Raw genomic sequence first — 26,422 nt, forward strand, 5'->3', positions numbered from 1 at the left:
TACCAGGCATAGCCAGTTGTAATTCTTTCAAACTGGAATTTTTAAAATGAAAACCTGGAATTCTTTTATTTCTGGGGAGAAATTATTCTGGATGTGAGATGGAGGCAGTCAGGGGGTAGCTGCTGCAGTGAGGGTCTGGCAGAAGACAGCACACTCAAAGGGGTGACTGAAAAGAGTTTATTTAAGAGAAGATTTATAGAGGTATGGACAGGTTAAGAGACTGAATCAATGATGGGAGGCATCAGAGTCTCACGAAGGGATGCCGTTCCACAACGCAAGACGTGGAGGGGGAAAAGGGCAGACAGCCAGGTGGCAAGAGGTATAGCTATGGGTAAGGGGTCTTCCAACCAGCCAAGTCCTGTAAGCCTAGGCCGAGGAACCCACCCACTGCGAGCCACCTGTAAGCACTGCAGGAGAGAGAAGACATAAATCCTCTGACCTCACTCTACTCCTGCCCTCCCATCTGCCAGGGCCTCCCACCGTCTGATTTTACCAACAGCCATTGGGCAAGGGTGTCTTATTGATGGGAACACAACAGGTGAGATCCAAAATCTCACCCAAATATTATTGGGTCCAAAATCCCAAATCTCATCCTCTGAAACATGTAAAGGTGGGATGCTGGGTGGTTCTTACGGTCAACACTGGACCTCAGAACAGGGTGAGGAGGGGGAGGGGTAGATGCAGAGGGACAAACAGAAGGTCTAGTATAATATCAAATACAATTAGAAAGAATTTTCTTGGTTTGGGTAGGAAAAGGAACATGTGAGTGAGTGTGCTTATGGATGTGTCTTGTAAGCTCTTTTTTTTTTTGGAGATAAAATTGACATACAGTGTTTTATTGGTTTCAGGTGCACCACATAATAATTCAATATTTTGATACATTTCCAAATAATCATCACAATAAGTCCAATTAACACCCATAACCACACATAGCTGTAAATTTTCTTTTTCTTGTAATAACTTTTAAAATTAACTCTCTTAGCATCTTCTGAATATATAATATAGTCACCATATTGTATATTACATTTCCATGAATTGGCTTATAACTGGAAGTTTGTACTTTTTGACCATCATCACCTTATTGAAATAACATAATTTCAATATTATATTATTATACTGAAATAACAATTTTCAATAAGAGTAAATCAATAAAAAGTACGTTATGGAATTTTTAAGTTCACTAAGAATATATTTTAAAAATTTCTCCAAATTTGCGTTAAGTACATAAGCATATAAAACATCAATTATTTTCTGAATTAAAATGTTAGGGAGTTTTCAGAATAATAATGTTGGAATGAAATTCATTTTCAATTGCAAGTAGTTTCCATTTTTATTTTAATTAGTGTATAAAATATGTTTTGAACAGGACGAAGGCATTTATTGTTTTCACTGGGAAAGCCTGCATTTCCGCTGAGTAATATCTGGGTAGAATAGAAACAGTAGATTGTTTATTGGAGAAGTAAGTAAAGAACTATGAGCAAATACTGCTTTCAGGAAAACATTTCACTAGAAAGAATCATATGCATGCTTTCAAAGCATGCTTTCATGGTAACAAGAGATAAATAGTGGCAGTAAAATACGGTGGTTGTAATATTTTTCTAGAGCTGCTGCAACCAATTACTACAAGCTGGGTGACTTAAACAGACATTTGTTCTCTCATAGTTCTAGAAACTAGAGGTCTAAAATCTGAGAGGGCTGTGCTCCCTCTGGGGATTTTGAGGGTGTAGAAGTCATTTTCTCCCTTCGCCAGTTTCTGGTGGATTCAGGCTTTCCTTGACCTTTGGCCATGTCATCAGACGCTCTCCCTTCAACTTCACATAGCCTTCTCTATGTGTCTCCTTTGCTTGCAAGGACACTTGTCATTGGTCTAGGTAGCCCAAGATGATCTGATCATCTGAACACTGATCTTAGGGTTCTTAATTATGCCCACAAAGACCTTTTTTCCAAATAATGTAATATTCACAGATTCCAGCAATGAGGACGCAGACACATCATTCTGGGGTCCCTCCATTCAACACGCAGCAGTGGCTGAGAAAGCAGGCTATGGAGCCATGTGTCCCAGTCTTTTCCCCTGTAAAACGGAGATTTTACAATGCAAAGTTCATGTGAGGATCAAATGACAGAGGGTACCTGGCTTTTATGAAGAGCTCAAGCAATGTTAGCAATGGCTATCAAATTGTAGGTTGAGGAGAGATAGTAGTACAACTGAAATAAAGAGCATAAATAGTATTTCTAACATACGCTAAATATTGAAAGGCTGCAAAAAAAAAAAGTGGAATACCATATGGATTAAAAGAAAATTAGGTCGAATACTCAAGGCCATTGGAGTGGGATTCTTGTTCCACTTCTCCTTAATTTCAAACATTTTCACTTACCTCTCTTTTCTTGAATTTCTCTATGGAGTCATATGGGTCCACAAATGAAACAATGAAAGAAATCTTCCTGAAGACCCTGAATTCATTTTGGTCATCCTTCTGAATATAACTCAACCTCCACTCTCACTTAAATCAGTTGTGAAATTCTAGTTAAGCTCCTCATAGTCTTCAGGGCACTTTTAGGTAAAAATTTTTTTTCTCCTGACCTGGCTCATCCTGAAAAAATGGTCTCATGGAAGTGTTTTCCATTTTCTGTTATAATAGATGATGATTTATAGTCACTTTTTAGATATACTTTGGGGACTTACCCTATTTTTTATTGTTACATTTATTATTATATTTAATTTTATAATTATGCTTCCAGACCAGTGCGTCGTGCTGTCATTTAGTGTGTGCATGGAAACCAGAAGCTAAATTTAGTAAAGAAAGTAGGATCCTAAAGGTAAAGTGTATTGTAGAAAATAGTTCAAATACAGTTTTCTTATATTTCACTATTTTCGATCATCCATTATACTAATTTTCTCTAACTATTCAAATAATGGAAAATTGCTTACATTCCATCCTAAACAAAGTAGCTACTTAGTAATATTTAAACTTTAGTTTAAAAAGATGTAGTGCGGGCACCTGGGTGGCTCAGTGGGTTAAGCATCTGCCTTTGGCTCCCGTCCATGATCCCAGGGTCCTGGGATAGAACCTGACATCAGGCTCCCTTCCTCAGTGAGGAGCCTGTTTCTCCCTCCCCCTCTGCCTGCTGCTCCCCTTACTTGTGCTCTCTCTCTCTGCCACATAAATAAATAAATAAGTAAACAAATAAATAAATCCTTTAAAATAAATAAATAAAAAATAAAAAGATCTAGTGGGATATATAAATAGTATAGTTTTTTTACCTGCCCGTTTGAGACCTCAAATGCTCATTAACTACATTTTATAACAATAAATGTTAACCGTTTTTAGTTAGATGAGAGTTGCTATTAATAAGTATGTGTATCGGGGTGCCTGGGAGGCTCAGTGGGTTAAAGCCTCTGCCTTTGGCTCAGGTCATGATCCCAGGGTCCTGGGATCATGCCCCATGTCAGGCTCTACTCGGTGGGGAGTCTGCTTCCCACCCACCCCCTGCCTGCCTCTCTGCCTACTTGTGAGCTCTCTCTGTCAAATAAATAAATAAAATCTTTAAAAAAATAAGTATGTGTATCATAGACTATAACATAGGCTAACTGAAGTGGTACATAATTTATATGGATTCAGTGAAATTTATCTCAAACTACAGAGATCTAGTGGATGAACCATTTGGATAGCCTTAAAAATATATGGGTTAGAAGCAGTAGCTGGAAGATATCAGCAGGTAGCTAGAGAGACATCCACCATTCCTGGGCCAGGAGAATAACAGTGGTTTCTGGATGGCTTTTTGACATACCAGACACAATTAAGTTCTCTGGAAGAGAAGACCGGTATTACAGCGACATGCTTTTGATATGTAATTATCACTTATACCCAAGTTGTTCAAATAATGGACCTATAACATTATCAAAACTGAAAGGGGGTCAGTTTGGCTTGGAAGGTCTAGTTTTGTTTCTAGAGGACACCCAGGAGACCTGCTAATGTGGGATGATGGTCACCCCACCTGTGTCTTCTAATACTTTGCAGGAAACTCAGTGCTCAGGAGATAAGTCCTTAACATTACAAACTTGACATGTTTACTTTTGATTTTTTTTCCTCCTCTGGACTATTGATTTTTCACTAGGTCCTTCACAGAAATTCTTAATAGCTGTGGAAATGAAATAAAAATTCTTTATTTAGCCAGATTACTGGAGATGAAAGATTATATTTCAAACCTAGGAACTACAGGACAGTTTGTAATGTATTTAATCCCTGTAGGATTGTGATAGGGATCCAACAAGTTTCTTCAAATGAACTTCTTAAAAAATGCTATGCTTTTTCCTAAATAAGTATGTTCACTGGAAATTAGAAAATTTAATCTGGCAACTACAGAGAAAGCACTTGAGGTGCTTCTGGGTGCCTCAGTCAGTTGAGGGTTTGCCTTCAGCTCAGGACATGGTCCCGGTGTCTTGGGATTAAGACCCACATGGGGCTTCCTGCTCAGTGGAGAGTCCACTTGTTCCTATCCCTTTACGCCTCCTGCTCTCTCTCTCTCTCTCAAATAAATAAAATCTTAAAAAAAAAAAAGACATTTGAAAGTTCGGAGGTCGATGAAACCTAATTCAAACTGTAGCTCTGCCAATTGCCTTGGGCATTTTACTTAGCCTTTGGACCCTCAGTTTACTCATCTCTATAATGAGAGAGATATTACCCCCTTCATAGGCTGCATTTGTGTGTATTAAACAGAATGTTTTATATAAAGTGCCCATACATGGACTACACTATATGGCAGAGTAAATTCCCCAATTAATAGTAACTTACTATTATTGAAATAGTAGTCAGTGATGATAAGTCATTTTCTGGGAGGATATAAACTTCATCACTTGTTTCCCCTATTTTTCCTACCTTCTAAACCTGGTCAGTAATGTTGAGCATTCATTTCATGTGTCCGTTGGCCATCCATATGTCTTCTGTATAAAAATATCTATTCAGGTCCTCTCCCCATTTTTTTTTAATTGGAAATTTTTTTGTTGTAGAGTTGTATAAGTTCTTTGTATATTTTGGATATTAACCCCTTATAGATATATCATTTGGAAATATCTTCTCCCATTCAATAAATTGCCTTTTTGTTTTGTTGATAGTTTTTTTCACTGTGTAAAAGCTTTTTATTTTGGTGTAGTTCCAATAGTTTAATTTTGCTTTTGTTTCTCTTGCTACAGAAGACATACCAATGAAAATGTTTCTATGGCTAGTATCAAAGAAATTACTTCCTATATTTTCTTCTAGGAATTTTATGGCTTCAAATTTCACATTTAGGGCTTTAATCCAGTTGGAGTTTATTTATTTTTTAAAAAGATTATTTATTTATTTTAGAGAGAGAGAGAGAGAAGGAAAGAGTGAATAAGTAAGCTTGAGTGGGGGAGGGGTAGAGGGAAAGAATCTTAAGCAGACTCCCCACTGAGTGCAGAGCCCAATGTGGGGCTCAATCTCATGACCCCAAGATCATGACCTAAGCTGAAACCAAGAGTTGGATGTGTAACTGATTGAGCCACCCAGGCACCCCAGAGTTTATTTTTGTGGATGATAAAAGAAAGTGGTCCAGTTTCATTCTTCTGCATGCAACTGTACAGTTTTCTCAACACCATTTGTTCAAAAGACTGTCTTTTCCTCATTGTGTATTCTTGCCTCCTTAGTCATAGATTAATTGACCATAACATTGTGGGTTTATTTCTGACTATCTGTTCTGTTTCATTGATCTATGTGTCTATTTTTTGCCTGGTACCATACTATTTTGATTACTATAGCTTTGTAGTTTATCTTGAAGTCTGGAGGTATCACAATACCTCCAAGCTTTGTTTTTATTTCTCAAAATTCCTTTGGTTATTTGAGGTCTTTTGTGGTTCTATATAAATTTTAGTATTATTTGATCCAGTTCTGTAAAAAATGTCTTGGTATTTTGATAGGGTATTGCTCTGGGTAGTATGGACATCTTAACAATATTAGTTCTTCTAATCCATGAGCATGGAATGTCTTTCCATTTGCTTGTGTCATCTTTAAATATTTCATCAGTGTTTTATAGTTTTCCGAGTCTGTACTCTTCCATCTCCTTAAGTTTATTCTGAGGTATTTTATTATTTTTGGAGCAATTGTAAATACAATTATCTTCTTGATTGCTTTTACTGATACTTTGTTATTAGTGTATAGAAACACTACTGATTTCTGATTTTTCTGCCTTCACTTATTACTTTAAATAGCTTTTTGGTGGACTCTAGGATTTTCCATATATAGTATATCATCTGCAAATAGCAGCAACTTAACTTCTTCCTTACCAATATGAATGCCTCTTATTTCTTTTTCTTTTCTGATTGCTGTGGCGGGAACTTCCAGTATTATGTTTAACAAAAGGGTGAGAGTGAACATCCTTATCTTGTTCCTGATTTTATAGAAAAAACTTTCAGTTTTTTATATTGAGTATGATGTTGGCAGTGGGTTTTTTATATATGGCCTTTATTATGTTGACGTATGTTTCCTCTAAACCCACTTTGTTCATAGTTGAATTTTAGATGTTGAAGATTGTTCAATGCTTTTCCACATCTACTGAGATGATCATATGATTTTTATTTTTTGTTTTGTTGATACAGTGTATAATATCGATTGATTTAGAAATCTGAACTATCTTTGTATCCCTAGAAAAAATTCCACTTGAACATGATAAATGGTCCTTCTAATGTATTATTTAATGTGGTTTTCTAATATTTCAATTGAAGATCTTTATATCTATGTTCATCAGCAATATTGGCCTGTAGTTTTGGTGTTTTTTGTTGTTGTTGTTTGTTTGTTTTTTGTATAGTGTCTTTGATTTTTGCTTCTAAGATTTTGATAATAAATCAAGGTTGGAATTCTGCTATGTTGCTAACTTCCATTCACTTTATGTTCATCTTTTAAACTTTTGCTTTTGTTAAAATCTTGATAGGTAAATAAATATTCTAGGCCCAATTTTGTTCCAGTCCCTAGGGAAGAAGAAAAAAATGCTAAAAGAAACAAATGATATTAAAAATTGCCCTTTGGAAGGCACAATTTGCTCATGTCTCATAAATGCCCTAGGCTTCCTTTTAGAAGCAGCAGAGTTTCCTGGGAAAAAAGTGAGCCCATACTCCAATCCCCGTTATTTAAAGTTACAGCAAAAATTCCTTGTCATTTCAAATATACAGATGATATGATCTTCCTATTCTGACTCCTTCACATTACTAAAGATGGCCATATTACTGATATATGACCTCTAGGTGAATGAATAATCAATATGGTTACCAAAATTATTACTGGAATGATTAAAAAATATTTGCTATACTAGAATTCTAAAACATCTCCCCCATCATCCAGTCTATACTCACAGTTTCTACTACTATACAGCATTGTATTCCCACACCATTCCTGAATTAAATTTTCCTGACAGTGTTTTAGTAAGAGAGTAAAATTTATCTGCTTCTAATGTAATTTTGGAGGGCTTACTGTGTTCTTAAATGTGTTACTTTATAAGACAGCGTGGGCCAATCTCCTGCATAAATGCAAGCCTGAAATCATCTTAAAAGCTAATTGGAAAATATAGTTTGCTTTAAAACAATTTTTTGAAATAATCATTCATTATACCAACTCAGCATAGTCTTATTTTATTATCTTTTTCTAAGTGAAGAATAATTATATACTGCTAATTTATTTTACTAAAGATTTTATCTACGTCCCAAGAACTCTGTTGTGTCACATTAGGGAATGAATGGAAACATTACAGAATTAACGGTTTTTTAGAATTATAATCTTAAAAATTTATATAGGTCAGTAGTCAAATAAATAAAGAAGAACTTTGTTGCTATTACAAAGTAGATATTCTGAAAGCCATTTGCCACCTCCTTCCCTGAGTTTATCAATGAACTGGGAAGCAGCAGGCTTTTTTAGCCAAACTAGTGCTGATTAAATGGCTGTTGAGATAGTCAATTGTATGACTGTTTCCTTTTCAATGTCAGTTAATCTAATCTAGTCTGCAATACTAATCTAGTGGTTAATCTAGTCTGCTTTTGACATTATGCATAAAATATTAAATCATAAGTAACTTCATTTTATGAGCGAAAATAGCACCAAGTGTGGGTAAGATATAGTCAGATGACTCATATTACTTTTATTTTACAAAGACATAAAGCTAGAGAACCGGGTCATGACAGCTCAGCTCTTTCTGACAATGCCCTGTCCCATCACTGACACTGTCTCAAGCACACACATTTTATCAAGTTCAGTGGAGTCATTTGGTTACTTTTCTCCTCAATAATTCATTGGTATTATGTGGATGTGACTAGAAGGTTTAATATTTCTGGTTCAATTCATTTGAAGATCCATATGTAAGGCATCATTTCATGACGTACAAAAAATCAAAACAGCTGCAAAAATAATTTAACAATTGCAAGTTTCTTCTGTGATTTTTTAATCCTCTATCTCATGGGTCCTGGTAGTATGCCAAGTATTCATGAGAATCAGGACTATGTTGATTACGAGTTGCATGGAATTTTATATTCCCTTTTAGGGGTGGTTGTATGGTTTTACATTATTCACACTCATCTTAATTCAAGCTGTGTTTATCTGTTGGTATTTCCTTGTTTTTCTATTTTAAGGGTGACCCCCCCTACTATTGGCATATAAACAAGACACTTAATCTGTAGAGTTTTCATCCATAACAATTTTACTGACATTTTCCTCTTACATGAGAATTATTTCAAGATTGAACAGCACGTGTAAAATTTGTTGACCTAATGGGGGAGGAAATCACATGAGCAGTGCCAGCATGAGCTCTTGTATAATGCATATAAGTTGAGAGCTGGGTAGTGATGGTTCTGTTCCTAACTTTGCTGACAGCTTTATTCCAAGCAGGCCACTGAATTAGCCCGTGCATGTGATCCCTTTATTTTGTCAACAAATATTTGCTGACTGTTCATACTAGGTATAAGGCCACAAGCAAAATGAGATCCTTGACCTCATAGAACTTTTGTTACATTGAAGGGAAACAAGCAAATAAATAGGTAACAAATAAAAAATTAAAATAACAAAATAGTAGTATATCAGACAGTGATGAGTGCAATGGAAAAAAAATGTAGCAAGGAGTTGGAGAGCATTGAGAGAGTGGGGGGTGTCATGACAAGAGGTGCAGTTCTCAGCAAAGTACCGTTCAGCGAAACATCACTGAGATCTGTGAGGATATAAGAATCCAGGTGATGAGGGAGACCTGGACATCTGTTGGTGTTTCCAATTTATTTATGCCTTTAGCAAGCATTTATTGGCACCTACAATGTGCCAGGTGCATAGTTTGATGCTGGGGATGTAGAGGTGAATAAAATAAAGTTCTGCCTTCGAGAAACTCAGCATAACAGGAAATAAGACATGAAAATAATTAAATTGTTGTACAGTGTGATAAGTTTTCAAATTGTGGGGGTAGTAGAGACACAGAGGAAGAACTCTTTCTGTGTGGAATTATTAGAGAAGTCTACTCCCAGGGAGGAGGTTAACAGCGAATTGATTTTAGAGGATGAATAGAAGGTTGCCCTGTAGAGAAGGTGGAATAGGAAGGCATCTCAGGTAGAATAACACACTAGATCTATCGTATATTAGGGGAATGACAACTAGTTTAATTTTACTAGGATATAAAATGGCGAGAGAGAAAACATATTTTGGGAAATTTTAAGAAGTAAAATCGGCAGCACCTAGTGATTAATTGCATATGAATGCTGAGGTTGAGGGTGAGGCAAAGGTTTTTGGGCGTGGGACTTGGGTAGATCGTGTTAACCACCAAGAAGATCAGGTATATCAAAGGAGGAGTGGGGGCTGTGGTGGTGGTCGGGATGGGGGTTGAATTAATATTGAAGTCATGTCTTTATCTGGTTCAAGAAGTGCATGACAGTACTATTCCTTTCAGAGGAGTTAAGAGCATTTTTTTCTTCTGTAAGAGATGACATGAGTTATACTTTCATCAAGTGGTTTGCTAGTAAACTGGCTCCCTGAAAAAACCAAACTGCCGAGTTCTGCATGGGTTGCCTGCATCTCCCTATGAGAATCCGTAGCTCCTACCAGCCTTCTCTGTAGGGCTTTCTCTAAGTTCCAATAACCGCTCCTTGCCTTGTTCCTTAACATTGGGTGCTAACAGAACCTGTCCCAGTATAGTGTACTACTCCTTGCTGGTTTTTCTAAACCCTGCTGGCACCTTTGTTAGATGGTCCTTTCATTCAATGCTCTGCAGGGATCTTACTTCAGCGGAAAGTATGATCTTTCCTGCTGGAACCATGACTATTACATATGAAAAATAAGACAGACATAGTCCTTGCTTTAACAGAGCTTCAGACTCCCTGAACTCCCTGATATTTCCCATTATTTCTCTTCTGATGTGGGACAATGACGTACAAACATTCTCTTGTACACTTTTCCATCTCTATGTCGAGTGAAGCTGGAAACCAAAGAAACCTCTTTCCTTCCTCCGTCATACCCCATCTAAACCAAAGATGGGTGGTCTCTTGAGGCCAGCAAAATGTCCTGGCATAGGAAGTTGATACTGTTGGTCCATCAAAGAGAAAACAAGCCATCTGTTACTTTTGTGTTTTCCAGCAGTGGTGAGGAAGTCATGCTCCTGTGTCATTTGTGGATTTATTCCTGTGTTACCTGTGGCTCATGTTTATGAAAATAGGCCAGCGAGGTGACACATTTTGGAACACTGGGCTGGAGTCATAGAATCCGACTATGAGATCTTTTTTTTCCTTAGGTTTTGGTTTCTTCACAAGGCAAAAGAAGGAAATAGGTATCAATTAACTTGCAAGACTTTTCCAGCATTAACATTCTTTTCATGACAAAGGTCTGCAGCTCTGGGAGCTGCCTATGACTATGACTTCGTGAGCATTGTCCACTGCACAGCTCAGCCTAACAAAGAAAATTTAGGAATGTGGTTTTTTTTTTAATGATTGTATGAGTTTTGTTAATGAATACATCTAACTCTGTGGTATATTTCTGACCAAGTGATATATCAAAGAAAAATGTATTAGTTACCTACTGCTGCTTAACAAATTGCCACAAATTTCATAGCTTACAGTAGTGCACATCTAGCTCTTCCTGTGTTTAGCAGAGCCACAGTTCATGGTCCCAAGAAGCATCCAAAGCATATAGCAGTTTCAAAGCATAGGTTGCTGGATAAACTGAGTGGGTGTGTTTGCCCCTCGTCCATCAACTGGTCCCCATAAGCTGAAAGAATGTCTCCCTCTCATCATTTCCTTAAGGAACAGATCTAAGTATGCCCTAACAGGAGATGAAGTAAAGAAGATCTGTATACAGCATTTATACAGCCCATATTGATATATAACCTATCCTGCTGGGTTTAGGGAAGTCATCAGCATTGACAAGACTGGGAAGAATTTCCATTTGATCTGTGACAGCAAGGGTTGCTTTGCTATTCATAGGATGACACTTGAGGAGGCCAAGTATAAATTGTGTAAAGTGAGAAAGATCTTTGTGGGTTGTGGGAGAAGGAAAACCTGTGGGTTGTGGGAGAAGGAAAACCTCATCTGGTGACCTGTATGCTTGCATTACCCACTATCCTGAACCTCCCCCTTATCAAGGTGAATGACACCATTCAGACTGATTTGGAAAGATTACTAATTTCATCAAGTTTGACACTGTTAATCTGTTAGACCAGAGGTGCTAACCTGGGAAAAATTGGTGTGATCACCAACAGAGAGAGACACCCTGGTTCTTTTGACGTAGTTCTTGTGGAAGATGCCAAAAGCAACAGCTTAGTCCCTCAGCTCTCCGACATTTTTGTTGTCGACAAAGGCAGCAAACCATAGATTTCTCTTCCCTGTGGAAAGAGTATCTGCCTCACCATTGCTGAAGAGAGAGACAAGAGACTAGTGGCCAAACAGAGCAGTAGATAAAGGGTCTCTAGGTGACATGATTGGAAGTCTTTATACTTAATTAAAGATAATACAGCATGATTAAATAAATAAACAAACAAACAAACAAATAAATGAAACCATACATATCTATTATCCCATAGTTTCTGTGGATCTTCAATCTGGGATGACTTATGTGGTTTCTTTGCTTCAGGGTCTGTCATATAGGTACAATCAAGGTATTAGCCAGGGCTGGGGTCTTATCTGAATCATGTTGGAAGAATTTTAGTTCCTCAAGAGTTGTTGGATTAAGGGTCTGTTTCTAGCTGGCTGTTGGCCAGAGGCTACTCTTAAGCCCTTGCCGTCATGTGGGTCCCACAACATGGCAACTTGCTTCATCAAATCCAATAAGGAGAGAATCTGCTACCAATAGAGAAGTCATAATTTTATGTAACCTAATGATGGATGTGACATCCCATTACCTTGTATTGGTTGCAAGCAAGTCTCTAGGCTGACTGATATCTGGGGAAAGAGAGACTTATGCAGAGCCTGAATATTAGGAGATGGGAGGGTCACTGAGACCATCTTAGAGTCTGCCTGCCACAGAGATTCTTTTTTACTTTTTTTAATGGTAAAAGAATTTTAAATCCTAAGATCTTCTAATATATTTAAAGTTTAGTTTATGTGCCCAAAATAAAAAGTGATAACTAAATGCAGTGTGAGATTCTGAATGAAGATCTTGGGAGTATTTGAATTACTTGTTCAGTAATTTTAACGTTATGTCTTTTTCAGAACCTTTTTATAAATTTGGGGAGAAATGGGAAGATGTTGGTCAAAGGGCACAGTAAGACAAAAGACCTGTATTTTTTTTTGTAAATAAAGCAAACAATTTTAGTAGATAAATTCACTAAAAATTATATATATATATATATATATATATATATATATATATATATAATGGAATATTACTCAGCCATCAAAAAGAATGAAATCTTGCTATTTGCAATGATGTGGATGATATTGAACTAGAGGGTACTAGGCTAAGCGAAATCAGTCAATCAGTGAAAGAAAAATACTGTATGATTTCTTTCACTCGTATGTGGAATTTAAGAAACAAAACAGATGAACATGGGAGAGGGAAGGAAAAATAAAATACGATAAAAATCAGAGAGGGAGTCAAACTATAAGAGACTCTTAGCTCTAGGGAAAAAACTGGGTTGCTAGAGGGGAGGTGGGTGGGAGATGAGGTAATTGGGTGATGGGCAATAAAAAGAGCACTTTATGGAATGAGCCCTGGGTGTTATATGCAATTGATGAATCATGAAATTATACCCCTGAAACTAATAATACAGTATATGTTAACTAAATTGAATTTAAATAAAAATCTTTAAAAAATCCCATAGGTAAAATCTACCACTTTTTTTGGTTGGTTATTTTAGAATGTCCTTTCTGGTGAAAATACCATAAAAGCTTCACTATCACTGTATACTAGAATTATTTATATATCTATTTATATGTATTTGTTTCAACAAATACAGAGATGATGTTACAGTACTCGAACTTCCATTGAAACGTGTTAGGAACTTCTAACACCAAATGCACTTCACGTGTCGATTTAAAATAATCACCAGTTCTAAAACAGTATTCTGATAGCCGAATCCAACTCTTTCCTTGTGCGGAGTGCTGTTTTCAGATATCAGTTAGCTTGCTGCTTGGATATAGACACTCATGTTCCAAAATAGTGTGGTCTATCTCACCGCAAGGTTCCACGTGATGAAAAGCCAAATACTTCAACCCCTCATAGGCAGTTGGATTTCATGCAAAGCAAGAACAAATGGCTCCTCATTTTGCTCACTGTTTCAAAGGGCTGCTTGTTATAAATACTCTATCACTATTTCACATGGCCTGGTCCAGCAATTTGAAGCTTATGGGTCTCGGTTGGTTACACCTCTTATGAGAGCTATTTGGAAACACTCTAGACATTTTTCTTAGGTCCTATTTTTAGAATGGAAGGCCTAATGGTATTTTAATGTCTCTATATATTCCCAGAACAAATCTCAAGAAAAATGTCTGTTACCTTTTGAAATTTAGCAAAGCCGGTAGGATTATCACAGCTCCTCTGAGAAGTACTGTGTTAAAGAATGAATCTTGATTTACGGAATGTTACTGGTAAAAGAACCAAGGAAAATCAGCTCTTTCAAACCCTCACTTTTCAAATGAGGAAAGTGTGAGTCTTGGTTTGAGTGAACTGTTGGCCCAAGATTATACAGTGAGGACTATGGGAGTTTTGGAATGGTAGACTTATGTTTTCCTGCAGAAGATGTCCATGGTAAGAGTCAATGACAGTTTCTGAGATAAGACTCGGGTTTAGAACATGAAAATTGTTTACTGGGCCCTTGTGTGAAACTTTATTACTCTTATGGAAGATTCTGAGACAAGATGTAGATGTATGAACCCAAAAATATATGGGTTCATAAGTGAGGAAAGGTCCAGAAACCTCTTGGGAGAATTGGGCCTTGTGTGTAGACAGCTTCTCAAGGATCTTCCCCTGCACCCCCACACCCCTGCCGACTATGTTAGATGGATGTTTCCCCTGTAATGGCACTTGGCATTCCATCAATTAGAGATTCCTTTGCTCCAGCAAATAATCTTCTAATGATGCAAAAACCTTTGGGAGGGTTAAGTGTCCATCTGTTATTATGAATTACTCTGTGTTATTTTCATCTTTCTTTTTCTTTGGCAACCTAATTGGGATCTGATCACTTGGAGAATGTAGTTTTGATTACAGAAAGGGAAGAAAATGCTTATGAGCTAGGAACACTCTGGTAGAGATGGCCATCTAAGTAGGGTTGCTGGAGTGGGGGTGGCCGGGATGGTGTCAGAAACTGGGACCCAGGTCAGGGACAAGAAGGCAAAGGAAGAATGCCAAAAACAAATCCAGATTGCTTGTAGCTTTACTCTGGGCTGTCTCACACATAGGAAAAAAGAGAGAGAGAGAGAGAGAGAGAGAGAGAGAGAGAGAAATGACTTTATCCTTCCTTGGTATTCCTTAGCCCATTTGGCAAATACTTATTCATTGCTGCTTAACTAGGAGTTTGTGGAATGAAGGGAGAATCCAACCTTGTGTATACAGTTGGTCCACTCAGAAAGTGCATGTAAGCATACCTTGTTTAATTGCACTTTGCCTTATTGTGCTTCACACGTGTTGCATTTTTTATAAATTGGAGGTCAGCAGCAACCCTATGTCGAGCAAGTCTATGGGTGCCATGTTGCCAATAGCCTTTGCTCCCTTCACAGCTCTGTGTCACCTTTTGGTAATTCTTGCAGTATTTGAAACCTTTTCATTAGTATTATATTTGCTTTGATGATCTTCAATTAGTGATCTTTGATGTGCTATTATAATTGGTTTGGAGTCCCGTGAACCACACTCATATAAGAGGGTGAACTTAATAAGTGCTGTGCATTCCCCTGGCCGTTCTCCTGTCAATCTCCCTCCCTTCAGTCCCCTCGATTCCCTGAGACACAACAATGTAAAATTAGGCCAATTAATAACCCTGTAATGACCTCTAAGTATTGTAGTGAAAGGAAGAGTTGCATGTTTCTCACTTTAAATCAAAAACTAGAAATGAGAGGCACCTGGGTGGCTCAGTGGGTTAAGCCTCTGCCTTCAGCTCAGGTCATGATCTCAGGGTCCTGGGATCGAGCCCTACATCGGGCTCTCTGCTCGTCAGGGAGCCTGCTTCCTCCTGTCTCTCTCTCTCTCTGCCTACTTGTGATCTCTGTCTCTCAAATAAATAAATAAAATCTTAAAAAAACCCCAAAAAACTAGAAATTATTAAGCTTAGTAAGGAAAGTGTGTCAAAAGCCAAGAAAGGCCAAATCTAGGCCTCTTGTGCCAAACCTCCAGATTGTGAATGCAGAGAAAAAGTTCTAAGGAAATTAAAAGTGCTACTCCAGTGAACACATGCATGATAAGAGAGCAGAACAGCCTTGTTGATATGGAGACAGTTTGAGAGGTCTGGACAGAAGATCAAACCAGCCACAACATTGCCTTAACCCAAATTCTACTCCTAAAGCTTAAAGCAGGACCCTAATTCTCTTTAATTCTGTGAAGACAGGGAAGTGAAAAAGCTGCTGAAGAAAAGTTTGAAGGTATCAGGGGTTGGCTCATGGGGTTTAAGAAAAGAAGCCTTCTCTAGAACATAAAAGTATGGGCAAAGCAGCCAGTGCTGATGGAGAAGCTGCAGCAAGTGCCCCCAGAAGATCCAGCTAAATAATTAATCAAGGTGGCCACACTGAACAACAGATTTTCAGTGTGGATAAAACAGCCTCCTCTTGGAAGAAGATGCCATCGGGGGTTTTCAAAAGCTAGAGAGAAGTCAATGCCTGGCTTCAAAGCTTCAAAGGACAGGCTGACCCTCCTCTTAGGGGCTAATGCAGCTGGTGACTTTGAGTTGAAGCCACAGTTCATATGCCTTTCCAGAATCTCTAGGGCCCTTAAGAATTACGCCAAATCTATTCTGCTTGTACTCTATAAATGGAACAACAAAGCCTTGATAATAGCACATCTGTTTACGACCATGATTTACTGAATATTTTAAGCCAGATCTACTGCTCAGAAAAAAAAGATTCCTTTCAAATATTGCTGCTCATTGACAATGCAGCTGGTCACCTAAGAAGTGGAGATGGACAATGAGATTAATGTGGTTTTTGTGCCTGCTGACACAACACCCATTCTTTAGCCCATGGATCAAGGAGTCATCTCAACTTTCAAATCTTACTGTTTAAGAAATACGTTTCCTAAGGTGATAGTTGTCATTGGTGGTGATTCCTTTGATGGATCTGGGAAAAACAAATTGAAAGCCTTCTGGACAGGATTAACCATTGAAATGCCTTTAAGAACATTTGTGATTCATGGGATGAGATCAAAATATTAACATTATCAGAATTTTGAAAGAAGTGGGTTCCAAACCTCACAGAAGACTTTGAGGGGTTCCAGACTTCAGTGGAGGGAGTAACAGCAGGTGTGGTAGAAATCACAGGAGAACTAGAATGAGAAACAGAGCTTGAAGACACGACTGAATTGCTACAATCTCATGATTCAACTTGAACAGATGAGGAACTGCTTCTCAAGGATCAACAAAGAAAGTGGTTTCTTGAGATGGGATCTGCTCCTGTGAAGATGTGGGAAAATTATTGAAATGACAGCAAAGGATTTAGAATGTTACATAAACTTAGTTTATAAGGCCACAGAAGGGTTCGAGACACCAATTTTGAAAGTTGTGGGGAAGATGGTATCAAACAGCATCCCAGTTACAGAGAAATTGCTCATGAAAGGAAGAATCAAAGGATGCGGGATATACACGATGGAGTATTATGCCTCCATCAGAAAGGATGAATACGCAACTTTTGTATCAACATGGACTGGACTGGAAGAGATTATGCTGAGTGAAATAAGTCAAGCAGAGGGAGTCAATTATCATATGGTTTCACTTATTTGTGGAGCATAACAAATAACATGGAGGACATGGGGAGATGGAGAGGAGAAGGGAGTTGAGGGAAATTGGAAGGGAGATGAACCATGAGAGACTATGGACTCTGAAAAACAACCTGAGGGTTTTGAAGGGACGGGGGTGGGAGATTGGGGGAACCAGGTGGTGGGTAATAGGGAGGGCACGTATTGCATGGAGCACTGGGTGTGGTGCATAAACAATGATTCTTGGAACACTGAAAAAATTAAATAAAAAATAATTTCTATTTTTAAAAAAAGGATGCAGGAGACTTCACAGTTGTCTTATTTTAAGCAATTGCCATAGTCACCTCAACCTTTAGCAGCCCCCACCTTGATCAGTCAGCAGCCACCCACATGAAGGGAAGACCCTAAACCAGCAGAAGGATTATAACTCACTGAGAGCACAGATGATGATTAGCACTTTTTAGCAGTAAAGTATTTTTTTTAAGATTTTTTATTTATTTATTTGACAGAGAGAGAGATCACAAGTAGGCAGAGAGGCAGGCAGAGAGAGAGGAGGAAGCAGGCTCCCTGCGGAGCAGAGAGCCCGATGCGGGGCTCAATCCCAGGACCCTGAGATCATGACCTGAGCCCAAGGCAGCGGCTTAATCCACTGAGCCACCCAGGCACCCCAGCAGTAAAGTATTTTTTAATTAAGGTGCATACACAGTGCATACACAGTGCATTGTTTTACATTGTTTTTTAAGACATGATGCTGTTGCATACTTAATAGACTATAGCATAGTGTTGACCTAACTTTTATATGTGATGGGAAACCAAGAAATTAATTTTATTTGTTTTATTGTGATAGTCACAGTATTCTATTGTGGTGGTCTAGAACAAAACCTGCAAAATCTCTGATATTAAGTATCAAGCTTTTTGGTTGTTTTTTTTTTTAAGATTTTAATTATTTATTTGACAGTGAGAGACACAGTGAGAAAGGGAACACAAGCAGGGGGAATGAGAGAGGGAGAAGCAGGCTTCCCGCTGAGCAGAGAGTCAAATATGGGGCTCAATCCCAAGACTCTGGAATCATGATCTGAGCCAAAGGCAGATGCTTAATGACTGAGCCACCCAGGTGCCCCAAATATCAAGTTTTGAACAAACCTTGAGTTGTGCTTTTGGAACACACATTCCTGAAGTATGGATTCACCTGAATAGAGTGTTTAACCGAGTGGATCCCGGGATCAGTCATACTGGGTTTCAATCCTGGCTCTGACACTCACCTCAGTTATCTTGGACAAGCCTCTTATTTTTCCTGTGCTTTAATTTTTTTATTTGCATATTTGGGATGATAGTAATAGTACTTATCACTTAGGGCTTTCATGAGAAATGAGTGAGTCAATGCACTTAGAACAGAGCCTAGCAAAGTGTTGTAAAGCAATTGCCTAAGAATTCTATGATCTGATTCCTCAACCATGTCCTTCAGTTCTATTTGAGAAAATATAGTCTCTAACTTCTCTAGGATAAGATTTTTGTTTCTTGAGAAAGAGAGAGAATGAATAGAGATTGTGTGATTTGGGGGTGGGGGACAGAGAGGGAGAGAGAATCCTAAGCAGGCTCCACGTCCAGAGCTGAAACCGTGGTGGGGTTCAACCATCCTGAGAACATGACCTGAGTGAAAATCAAGAGTGTGTCTCTTAACTGACTGAGCCACCCAGGTGCTCCTCTGGAATAAGATTTAAAAATGTTATTTAAGGGGGCGCCTGGGTGCTCAGTGGGTTAAGCCTCTGCCTTCGGCTCAGGTCATGATCTCAGGGTCCTGGGATTGAGCCCCACATCGGGGTCTCTGCTCAGCAGGGAGCCTGCTTCCCTTCCTCTCTCTCTGCTTGCCTCTCTGCCTGCTTGTGATTTCTCTCTGTCAAATAAATAAATAAAATATTTTAAAAAATGTTATTTAAGTGACACTTCCTTAGTCCTGTAACTGTCTATGTATTTCTCAATGGCAGTCAGCTGTCTTCTTTACACCAAGAAACTTGTCTGGGCAAGTTCACCATTTTATAGCCCAAATCGAATCTTTCGAATGCAAAACCTTTCTTTCCACATCTTCATTAACAAATTTAGTAGGTAGGTAATTATGTGGAGATCAGGATTCTACAAGATACTGAGTTTTGAGACAAGTTCCTGAGACGAGGGTCAAAAACATTTTGCATCTGAATGTAATTATCGAGTACCCCTTTTCCATATTTGTATATAGAATATGATCCCTCTCCCAAAATTCTTCTACAGACTCTATCATTTCTATTTTAATTCAGTGGCTGGTGTATCCCATTAATGTTCCTACAATCCAGAGAAGTATGAATGGGGAATTTTAATGTGCTTGTTTAATCAAGAGATTTTTTTAAAGCCGAATTATTTAATCCTTATATGAAAATAGATAATATGGAAGGGTAGGTAGAACATAAACCAACAGTTCGAACACCTGGATTCTCTTCCTGCTTTGCCATTAAGAAGATGTATGATCTTGAGTCCATCCCAGAATCTTCCTGGGCTTGTCTCAAATGGAGGATTTGAAACAGGTATTGCTTAAGATTTGTGACAGATCCCATATTGTATGATCGTGCCACATCGTCACGACCCTACCAAATGAAGTGTGTGCTTTGCCTTGAACGACAGGTATAACTTCTTTCCCAGTTTCCTTAAAACCATTTGAAATGGCTTTGCCGGATCACCAGCCAGGTTGAGAGGAGCATTCTGTGGCTACAAAGTGGGAGATGGCAGGCGGGTCTGCAAGGGAACAAGTCCCTGCCTTTTAACATTTCTACATTTACAACTAGAATTCTCGTCCATAAGTGCTGGGTTGCCAGGCAGAGGAATAAAGCCAAGCTCTGGGGGCATCGTTACTCTTACCATTAATAGCAGTTGTTTGCATTTTTCTATTTTGCAGAAGATAAAGGATAAATCTGAGAAGATAAATAACTGTTTAAAAAATGAAGATAAAGAGTTTGTTACTATAGATAAACAACTGAATTGGCACTTGTCTATTTTTTCTGTGGAGGCAGTGGAGTTCCAAGAGCAGCTTTCTGTCTACCTCTCAGAGACACTTTTAATTTCTCAAAGGGAAGATAAAGAAATGAGATTAACCTATTTTGTGACCTACTTCCTCTTTTCCAATTTGGAGGCTTTCCTTTCTATATTAATTTACTGCATTTGATATTAACTAGAGCACTTTTTGTTGTTGTTGTTGTTGACAGGTTTACTTGAGCACAGGAAATCTAAAAACAAAATCATTTGAGATAAATATTTTTACAAGAGATAGTAAGTTGTTACGCTATGGAACTAGCTTATTCCCTCTAGAATCATGGTTAATAGGGTGGTTCCAATCCTTGTTTTAGGACTTAATGTAGAAATTTAAGTTGTTGACTCTAGAAAATATAAGTTAAGGTAATATCGTGGCCCTGGTAGCCACCTTTAATTTCATTGTTATTTCAAGAAGCAGTAGGTAAAAACATTAATTTTCACTTTTTCTTTTCATCTAGCCATGGACTCCTACCTTGTAGGTCTTTCTGTGAGGCTGCAAAAGAGGGCTGTGAATCAGTCCTAGGGATGGTGAATGCCTCCTGGCCCGGTTTCCTCACCTGCTCCCAGTTTAGAAACCAAACGGAAAGCAGCAATGTCAGCAGAATTTGCTTCTCTCCACAACAGGAAAAAGGCAAGCAATGTATGTGTCTGTGTTTCATTTCATTCAAGAAATTTTTATTGAAATACACCATTCATACAAGAATGTATACATATAATATATTCTTCAGTGAATTTTTATGAAACTGACCAGACCCCTATAACCAGCACCCAAATCAAGAGATAGATCACACAAAACTTCTACATGAATGTCCGTAGTGGCATTAATGATGGCAACCAAAAGGTGGAAATAACCCGCATATTCTTCATCTAATGTATAGATTTTAAAAAATAGTATATTCATACAGTGGAATATTAATTGGCAGTAAAAATGTATGAAGTACTTGTACATGCTCTGATATGGATGAACCTTGAAAATGTTAAGTGAAAGAAGCAAATCACCAAAGGTCCAGCATCCCCCCAAATCTCCCAAGCCCCCTTCCAGTCATCTTACCCTCCCCAAAGAAACCTCTCTTCTAAGAGAAGCCATCTAAGGCGATATCTGTCATCTTGCCCACTTCTGAACTTCGTGTCGGTGGAATTGGGAAGGAGGGACCCCTTTTGTATCTAGCTTCACTTGCTCAACTTTATGTTTGAGAGATTCCCTACGTTTTCCTCTTGTGGTTCACTCATTCTCACTGTTGCATAGTATCCTAATATATTATATACCCTAATATATTATTCTATTCAGTTGTTATTCTATTTAATTGTTCAATTGAGTTGTTTCTAGCTATTATGAATAGTGATGTTTTGACTATTCTTGTGCATGTCTTTGATTGAACATGGTCCATATATTTATTCAGCGAGAAGTTTTTTAAAGTGGTTGTACCAATTTATTCTCGGGTCAGCTGGATGTGAAAGCTGCAGTTGCTCCAAATCCTCCCCAACACTTGTTATTGTCAGTCTTTTTCATTTTACCAATTCTGGTGATAGTATTGTCTTTTGTGGTTTTAAGTTGTATTTCCATGATGAGTTTGATTAATTTTTCAAAAAAATTTGGGGATGTGAATAGCCCTTTTCATGAAGCATCTGTCCAAGTGTTTTATCCATTCTTTGGTTGGGCAGTTTGCCTTTTTGTTCTTGATTTATGGTTCTTTATGTATCCTAGATATGTCAACTCTTGGGTTTATGTATTGTGAAGATCTCCCACTCTGTGGCTTGCCTTTCTTATTAGTGTCAAATTATGGAACAGAAGGTCTTAATTTTAATGGGTCCATATTATTGGTCTTTTATTTTGTGATTCCTTTTTGGTGTCTTGTTTAAAACATCCTTGCCTACACCAAAATGCAGAAGTTTTTTTTTTCCTCTTTTCTTCTTGGACCTTATTGTTTTAGCATTTACATTTACAATACCATATTCTGGAATTAATTTTTGTGTATGGTGAGAGCTATGGATTAACTTTTTTCTGTGCATATATTTAATTGACCCACTGCCCTTTATTTATTTAGAGTATTATCTTTTCCCTCTGTACTATAATGTCACCTTTGTTTTTGGTCAAGTGATTGATTATATATACATGTGTTTCTAGACTCTCTATTTGGCATAGAATTAAGCTAATTCTGCTCTGTCTGGATTCCTGTAGTTTTGTAAGTCTTTATATTCAATAGTGTAAGTCCCTCAGCTTTTTACTTCTGAAAGATTGTTTGCCTATTCTTGGTCCTTCGCATTTTATGTAAATTTTCAAATCACTGTGCAGCTTCCCCAAGTGCTTTTTGGTTTGAATTGGGATTGCATTAAATCCATAGTTCAAATTAGGCAGAACTGTTTTATAACATTGAATATTCCAACCCATCAAAATGATATACTGTGGTAATCTTTACTTAAGTAGTTTAATGAGTTATTCTTTATTTTCTCTCAGTAATGTTTGATAATTTCAACCAGAAAGATTTTGTTCATCTTTTCTTAGATTTATTTGTGTATCTGATATTTTTATGTCATTTGTAAATGGAATCCCTAAAAAAAATTTGTTTGTATACAAATAAATCACATACTTGGGGCGCCTGGGTGGCTCAGTGGGTTAAGCCGCTGCCTTCAGCTCAGGTCATGATCTCGGGGTCCTGGGATCGAGTCCCGCATCGGGCTCTCTGCTCGGCGGAGAGCCTGCTTCCCTTCCTCTTTCTCTGCCTGCCTCTCTTGTGATTTCTCTCTGTCAAATAAATAAATCTTTAAAAAAAAAAACAAATAAATCACATACTGATTTTTATACCTCTTTGTAGATTCACTTGGATTTTCTAAGTGCACATTCTGTCATCTGCAAATGACAGTTTATTTTCTCCTTCCCAATCATTATGCTTCCTGTTTCTTCTTTGTCGTAGAGAAAGGTTTCAATATTTCACTTTTAATTATAATGTTTGCAGAAAGACTTTCACTGATACTCTGTGTCAGATTAAGGAAGTCCTTTCAATTTCTGGTTTGCTAAGGTTTTTTTTTTTTGAGAATCATGAGTGGATTTTGAATTTTATCAATTGCGTTTTCTACATCTCTTGAGATGATATGATTTTCCCCATATTATGTTAAAAATATAAGCTTTAGTGATATATAATTCATATACCATAATATTCACTATTTTTAAAATATATAATTAACTGGTTTTTGTATACTTAGAGTTGTGTAACCATCTCAGCCATATAATTCCAAAACATTTTTGTCACCCTAAAAAGAAACTCCGTACCCATTAGCAGTAATGACATTTTCTCTTCCTCCAGTCACTGGAAATCACTAATCTACATTCAGAGTCTGTGGATGTGCCTATTGTGGACATTTCATATAAATGGAATCATAAAATGGGAACTTTTTGTGATTTGCTTCCTTCATTTAGCATAATGTTTTCAAGATTTATCCATGTTGTAGTATGTATCAGTATTTCATACATTTTTATGCCAATTATTGTTCCTTTGTATGAATATACTTTTTTTAAATTAATTTATTTATTTTCAGTGTAACAGTATTCATTGTTTTTGCACCACACCCAGTGCTCCATGCAATACATGCCCTCTCTATTTTTTTAAAAAATCCATATATTAGCTGAGGAACATTTGGGTGTTTCTACTTTTTTGTTTATTATGAGTGATGCTACAATTAATATTCATGTGAAAGTTTTATGTGAACTTGGGTTCACATATACCAGTTCCTTGGGTATATAGCTTGGAGTAGAATTGTGACCAGTAATAACTCTGTTTAACATTTGAGGGAATTCCACTCTCACCAGCAATATAGAAGTGTTCCAGTTTTTCCACATCCTCACCAACACTTGTTATCCTTTTTGATTTTAACCATCCTAGTGGGTATGAAGTAGTATCTCCTTGTGGTTTTGTTTTGAAATTTAATAATGACTAAGTATGTAGATAATTCAACATTTCATGAGCTTGTTAGTCATTTGTATGTCTTTTTTAGAAGGAGCTATTTAAATGTTTAGCCTGTATTAAAATTAGGTGATTTGTTTTTTTAATTGCTGAATTGTAAGAGTTCTTCATCCATGCTGGATACAAGTCCATTATCAAATATATTATTTGCAAATATTTTCTTATGTTCTGTGGGTATCTTTTCAAGTGATTTTCAGATGACTTTTCTTGATTTTGTCCTTTGAAGCACAAAAGTTTTTTTTTTAACTTTGTGGAAGTTCAGTTTATCTGTATTTTCTTTTGTCACTTTTGCTTTTAGTATCATGTCTAAAAAAATCATATTCTAATCAAGGTCACTAATATTTACTCCTGTTTTCTTCTAAGAGTTTTAAGATTTTAGCGCTCATATGTAGGTCATCAGTTCGTTTTGAATTACTTTTCATATATGGTATGAGGTAGGGGTCCAACCTCATCCAGTTATCTGAATACCAACTGTGGAAGAGACTATTCTTTCCCCATTGAATGGACTAGGTACTTTGTCAAAAATCAATTGGTCATAGATATATGAGTTTACATCTGAACTCTCAATTCTCTTCCATTAATTTATATGGCTATTTTTATGTGAGTACCTGCTATATTGGTTATTACAACTTTGCAGTAAGATGATTACTAGAAGCAAAGAAGGACATTTTTTTTATTTGTTTATTTTCAGCATAACAGTGTTCATTGTTTTTGCACCACACCCAGTGCTCCATGCAATACGTGCCCTCCCTATTACCCACCATCTGGTTCCTCAACCTCCCACCACCACCCCCCCCCCCCGCCCTTTCAAAACCCTCTGGTTGTTTTTCAGAGTCCATAGTCTCTCATGGTTCATCTCCCCTTCCAGTTTCCCTCAACTCCCTCTCCTCTCCATCTCCCCATGTCCTCCGTGTTCTTTGTTATGCTCCACAAATAAGTGAGACCATATGATACTTGACTCTCTCTGCTTGACTTATTTCACTCAGCATAATCTTTTCCAGTCCCGTCCATGTTGCTACAAAAGTTGGGTATTCATCCTTTCTGATGGAGTCATAATACTCCATTGTGTATATGGACCACATCTTCCTTATCCATTCATCCGTTAAAGGGCATCTTGGTTCTTTCCACAGTTTGGTGACCGTGGTCATTGCTGCTATAAACATTGGGGTACAGATGGCCCTTCTTTTCACTACATCTGTATCTTTGGGGTAAATACCCAGCAGTGCAATTGCAGGGTCATAGGGAAGCTCTATTCTTAATTTCTTGAGGAATCGCCACACTGTTCTCCAAAGTGGCTGCACTAACTTGCATTCCCACCAACAGTGTAAGAGGGTTCCCCTTTCTCCACATCCTCTCCAACACACATTGTTTCCTGTCTTGCTAATTTTGGCCATTCTAACTGGTGTCAGGTGGTATCTCAATGTTGTTTTAATTTGAATCTCCCTGATGGCTGGTGATGATGAACATTTTTTCATGTGTCTGATAGCCATTTGTATGTCTTCATTGGAGAAGTGTCTGTTCATATCTTCTGCCCATTTTTTGATATGATTATCTGTTTTGTGTGTGTTGAGTTTGAGAAGTTCTTTATAGATCCTGGATATCAACCTTTTGTCTGTACTGTCATTTGCAAATATCTTCTCCCATTCTGTGGGTTGCCTCTTTGTTTTGTTGACTGTTTCCTTTGCTGTGCAGAAGCTTTTGATCTTGATGAAGTCCCAAAAGTTCATTTTCGCTTTTGTTTCCTTGGCCTTTGGAGACATATCTTGAAAGAAGTTGCTGTGGCTGATATCGAAGAGGTTACTGCCTATGTTCTCCTCTAGGATTCTGATGGATTCCTGTCTCATGTTGTTGTCTTTTATCCATTTCGAGTTTATCTTTGTGTACGGTGTAAGAGAATGGTCGAGTTTCATTCTTCTACATATCGCTGTCCAGTTTTCCCAGCACCATTTATTGAAGAGACTGTCTTTTTTCTGTTGTATATTTTTTCCTGTTTTGTCGAAGATTATTTCACCATAGAGTTGAGGGTCCATATCTGGGTTCTCCACTCTG

The 26,422-nt window shown here is 37.6% G+C and overlaps 1 protein-coding gene and 1 pseudogene across 1 annotated transcript in view; both read left to right on the forward strand.

The window, feature by feature from the left end:
* CORIN (corin, serine peptidase) overlaps positions 1–26,422 on the forward strand; it is a 256,736-nt gene that overhangs the window by 75,983 nt on the left and 154,331 nt on the right. Inside the window, 1 exon segment of the mRNA XM_045984999.1 lies at positions 20,873–21,054. Coding sequence (XP_045840955.1) covers positions 20,873–21,054 — 182 coding nt within the window.
* Positions 232–11,923, forward strand: LOC123932444 (annotated as a pseudogene).

Source organism: Meles meles, chromosome 2, assembly GCF_922984935.1.
Source record: "Meles meles chromosome 2, mMelMel3.1 paternal haplotype, whole genome shotgun sequence".
NCBI lineage: Eukaryota > Metazoa > Chordata > Mammalia > Carnivora > Mustelidae > Meles > Meles meles.